This window comes from Cebus imitator, unplaced genomic scaffold, assembly GCF_001604975.1.
Source record: "Cebus imitator isolate Cc_AM_T3 unplaced genomic scaffold, Cebus_imitator-1.0 Scaffold424, whole genome shotgun sequence".
Classification (NCBI taxonomy): Eukaryota; Metazoa; Chordata; class Mammalia; order Primates; family Cebidae; genus Cebus; species Cebus imitator.
This window is the reverse complement of record NW_016107739.1, coordinates 1,575,851-1,581,252: the sequence shown is the minus strand read 5'-3', so window position 1 is coordinate 1,581,252 and position 5,402 is coordinate 1,575,851. Positions and strand designations below refer to the sequence as shown.

Sequence of the window (5,402 nt, the reverse complement as noted above, 5' to 3'; positions counted from 1 at the left end):
AAAAAAAAAAAATACTAGCTGGGCATGGTGGCTCACACCTGTAATCCCAGTACTTTGTGAGGCTGTGGAGGGCAGATCACTTGAGGTCAGGAGTTCAAGACCAGCCTGGCCAATATGGTGAAACCCCATTTCCACAAAAATACAAAAATTAGCCAGGCATAGTGGCATGTGCCTGTAATCCCAGCTACTCAGGAGGCTGAGGCAGTAGCATCACTTGAACGTGGGAGGCAGAGGCTGCAGTGAGCAGAGATTGCGTCACTGCACTCCAGCCTGGGTGACAGAGCGAAAGCAAGACCCCGTCTTAATTTACAGGCCAAGTGTGGTAGCTCACACCTGTAATCCCAGCACTTTGGGGAGGCCAAGGCAGGCAGATCATTAGTTCAGGAGTTCAAGACCAGCCTGACCAATATGGTGAAACCCCATCTTTACTAAAAATACAATAATTATCCAGCAGTGGTGGTGCACGCCTGTAATCCCAGCTACTCAGGAGGCTGACGCAGAAGCATCACCTGAACCTGGGAGGTGGAGGTTGCAGTGAGCCAAGACTGCGCCACTGTACTCCAGCCTGGTGTCAGAGTGAGACTCTGTCTCAAAAAAAAAGAAAAGGAAAGGAAAAAGGAAAGGAAAGGAAAGGAAACGAAAGGAAAGGAAAGGAAAAAGGAAAGAAAATAAAAGAAGAAAAGAAATAGTAATTTACTATTACTACCATATGTAGGTAAATACTACAGATGGTTTTTTTTCTTTAAAATTCTTTAAAATATGCATGGTAATTGAGAGCAAAAATTCAAACATCACCAGAGGTTTTCAAGGTATGTGAATTGTGATTGGTAGAATAATGTTTGGCCTTCTGCCAAAGCTGTCCATGCTCCAATCCCAGAACCTGTGAGTGTGTTAGTTAGTCTACCTGGTAAAAGAAACTGTGTACATGTGATTAAGAAATCTTTAAATGACCAGGCGCAATGGCTTACACCTGTGATACCAGCACTTTGGGAGGCCAAGGTGGGTGGATCACCTGAGGTTGGGAGTTCGAGACCAGCCTGATCAACATGGAGAAACCCGGTCTCTATTAAAAATACAAAATTAGCTGGATGTGGTGGCGCATGCCTGTAATCCCAGCTCCTTGGGAGGCTGAGGCAGGGGAATCACTTAAACCCAGGAGGCGGAGGTTGCAGTGAGCCGAGATTGCGCTACTGCACTCCAGCCTGGACAAGAAGAGTGAAACTCCATCTCAAAATAAATAAATAAATATTTAAATGATGAGATTATTCTAGAATATCTGGGTGGGACTAATGTAATCACAATGATTCTTTATGTGAAAGAGGGAGGTATGAGGGTGAGAGAAAGATTTGAAGATACCTTGCTGATTTTTAAACAATGCAGGTAGTCTCTAGAAAATGCAAGAGGTAAGGGAGATTTAAGGGAACTAATTCTCCCCTAAATCCTCCAAGAGGAATGCAACTCTGCTGACACCTTTTAGTAGTGTTGGATTTTAGGCCAGTAAAATCTACTTTGGACTTCTGACCTCCAGAAGTATACAATAAATCTGAGTTGTTTTAAGCCACCAGGCTTGTGGTGAAGTGTTACAGCAGCAATAGCAAATTAATACATGAATGTAATACATATGGCAACTATAAGATAAAGGGGTGAGGTAAAAGGAAATACATAGTAGTAAGACTGTCGGTTTACCTGAAGTGGTAAAATATTAAGTAGAATATAGAACAGAATAGAGAATTCAGAAACAGATCCACATATATATGACCAACTGATTTTTGACAAAGATGCAAAAGCAATTCAATAGATGAAGTTTAGCTAACAGTCTTTTCAACAAATGGTGCTGGAGCAAGAAGGTATCCAGAGGTAGAAAGGAAAGGAGAAAGAGAATAGAGAAGAGGACAGAAAAGGAAAGGACAAGAACCTCTCTGTATCTCATGTAACACAAAAATTAAGTCAAAACGGATCATAGACGTACATGAAAAATGTAAATGTAAAGCTGTAAAACATAAAATCCTAAAGATCTAGGGTTTCGTAAAGAGTTCCTAGGCTTGACACGAAAAGCATAATCCACAAAAGAAAAAATGATAAAACTAGGTGTCATCAAAATTAAGGGGATGAAAAGCCAAGCTACCTTCTAGGAGAACACATCCAAGAAGAAACTCTCTAAACTCAACAGTGAAGAAAACAAGCAATCCATATGGAAAATGGGCAAAACTTATAAACAAACGTTTCACAGAAGATGACATACAGATGGCTAAGAAGTACATGAAAAGATGTTCAACATAAGTAAGCATTACAGATATGCAAATTAAAACCACAGTGAGATACAAATACACAGCTCTTAGAATGGCTTAAAACCACCACACATGCCTGACAACACTTGGTACTGGTGAAGAACTAGAACAAGTAAAACTTCCATACATTGCTGGGGGGAATGCAAAATAGAACAGTCACTTTGGAAAACAGATTTCTTTCCTATAAAACGAAAGAAACTTTATAATTTATATAAGGAACATGAGTAACCATGGACTTTGGTATCCATGGTGGCAGGGAGTAGGGAGGGTCGGGAAACCAATCCCTTCTGGATACGAAGAGATAACTGCACTCAGGAGTAAATTTAACCAAGGGCATGAATGATCTGTATAATGAAAACTATAAAACATCACATCAAACACTGACCCAGTAATCCCACTCCTAGGAATTTACCCAAGAGAAATGAGTTTGGGTGGCTGTGGCTCACACATGTAATCCCCAACACTTTGGGAGGCGGAGAGGCAGGAGGATCACTTGGACCCAGGAGTTTTGAGACCAGCCTGGACAACATAGTGAGATCCTGTCTCTACAGAAAACTAAAAAAAATAGCACCTATAGTGCTAGCTTCTCAGGAGGCTGAGGTGGGAGGATCGCTTGATCCCCAGGAATTCATGGCTGAAGTGAGCTACAATTATACCACTGCACTCCAGCCTAGGTGACAAAATGAGTCCCTGTCTCAAAAAAAACAAACAAACAGAAAAACAAAAAACAGAGAGAAATTAAACTTTACATTCATACAAAACCTGCACATAAATATTTATGGCAACTTTGTTCATTACTTTCAAAAACTGAGAATAAACTAAATGTCCGTCAACCGGTAAATGGATAAATCAAAACTGTTTCCGACAAAAACTGAGAATAAACTAAATGTCCGTCAACCGGTAAATGGATAAATCAAAACTGTTTCCGATAGCTATTATGTAACTCTCTGGGAGTGATGTCCCTGAAGCTACCTTCTTGCCCAGGCCCACCCATCTAAAGCCACCGGACAAGTAACTGTTCTCTCTGGGATAACTGATCTCTCCAGAGTAGTCCAACCCTTTTTGATTAGGCCCCGACTAATTTTGGAATATATCTGTGACAACACCAGAAAAGGTAGTACAGGTAATGCTCTGAATAATATGTGTGTTCTTCTGGTTCACATTATTCCTGGACATTAATCACCAATGCTTAAGAAACTAGTCTAAAAATCCATCAGTCAAGGCATCTAAAGATAAAACAACATAAAGAAATCAAAGAAAAAGAGAAAATGAGGTTGGGTGTGGTGGCTCATGCCTGTAATCTCAGCATGAGGAGGAGGAGGTGGGAGAGGAGAAGGAAGAGGGGAGGGAGAAGGAAGAGGGGGAGGGGAAGGATGGGGGAGAGGGAAGGGGGAGAAGAGGAGGAGGAGGGAAGGAGAGAGAAAAGAATTGACTTATTTCAAACATTAAGATTGGATTGAAATGCTCCACTTCTAATATTTAGAGCCGAACAAAATAATTTTATGGGATTGTTGACTAAATGCAAAGGTGAAAATCTGTAACTGAATTCTGCTCACACTTACTAAAAAGGTATGTAGCTTAACCTATCTATTCTTCAATGTTTTTACTAATATAACTGAGAAAAATAAACGGTATCTTGCAACCCTGTCATATGGTAAAATATAATTGTAGAGCAAAGATTTTTAATGTTTAATACAATATAAAATAAAATTATTTTATATTGTTTGTGCAACCTTTCCTTTTTGTATCTATGTTTGTGCAGTGGAAATGGCATCAAGGCAGAAACAGTGAGGTAAAAAGTGTGGTTCCATTCCTAATACTCTTACTGCCTGGGTGAAATAATAAAGAATTGGGGAGTGGGCTCAACTGAAAGCTACCTAAGGAATGCACGATGACTCCTAAAGCTCAGATCCTGAATCCCTACAGTCCAGAATATGGTTGTTCAACAGCAGCACTACTGATATTATGAGTCAGCTAAAATTACTGGGGAGAAGGCGGCTCTGTACTGTAAGTTGCTGAACAGCACTCCTACCTTTACAAACTACATGCTAGTAGTGACCACTCTCCCTTTTCCCTGCCCATTCCCTAACAGGAATAATCAAAAATGTCCCATGGGGACTGATACAAAATGCTCAGTGAAAAGTGTGAAGGGGGTATGAAACTGAATGCTACGGTGTGTGGCTAAGTGCCCTATGTGGGAAACTAGGAATATTATTAACTCCTGACAGTTTATAGTTGAGTGCCTCATCAGGAATTGTCTAGAACCAAAGGTGCTGCCTTACTCAAGGTTATGCCCCTTCCACTGGCTTAATCACGCCCAATTACCACTCGATACGGGAAGGCACAAAGGGCTACCCCTCTGCCTTCAGATGAGACAAGTATAAAGGATCACTCCAAAGTTCTTCACAAAAGAGGCTAAGGTCTCTGTAAACGCATCATAGTTCACTTTCCCACTGTTCAATGTGACTTTCTTCCTTTCCTTACAAATATTGGAAACAGCACTCCCCAATAATCCCCCTACCCACACATCTCTGCCTTAGAGTTTTGTTTACTAGGAAATCCAACCCAAGACAGGGTAATAAAATAATGAGTCTGTTCTATTTATGATATATATATGGTATTTATGTTTTAAGTGAAAAAGATCATTTGCTGGATAAGAGCAGAAAGACATATAAATGAATAAAAAGGAGAGTTGACGAAAATCACTAAAATAAACATCCCATAATTACAAATTCAAACTAAGATATTAAACAGAATGCTTCTGAACAGACAATTCATAATTTAACAGTTAACATTTCTGGGTACTTATTAAGTTCCATAAATTATGCTAAGTACTTTATATATATTACCTGCCTGCTCTTCTCAAGTAGGCTATAAAGTAGGAATTTTTATTTCTATGTACTGGAATTTTCATGAGGACACTGAGGCCCAGGGAGATTAAGTACCTTATCTAAGGTGGTCATAGAGCACATGAGTGGCTGAGCTAGGCATCAAATCTTGGTCCATCCAATTCCACTTGTGTGCACTGTCTGGATTGTGTCTACAGCCTCCTAACAGGGCCTCTCACTCTATTTTTATCTACCTCTACACCATTCTTCATATTGCTGCTAAAAA

General features: G+C 40.1%; 1 protein-coding gene across 1 annotated transcript in view; it reads right to left on the bottom strand.

The window, feature by feature from the left end:
- Positions 1 to 5,402, bottom strand: part of NARS2 (asparaginyl-tRNA synthetase 2, mitochondrial) — a 147,773-nt gene that overhangs the window by 48,563 nt on the left and 93,808 nt on the right. The window contains exon 12 of the mRNA XM_037731819.1: positions 3,594 to 3,600. Within this exon, the coding sequence (XP_037587747.1) occupies positions 3,594 to 3,600 (7 nt within the window). The remainder of the gene's footprint in view (positions 1 to 3,593; positions 3,601 to 5,402) is intronic.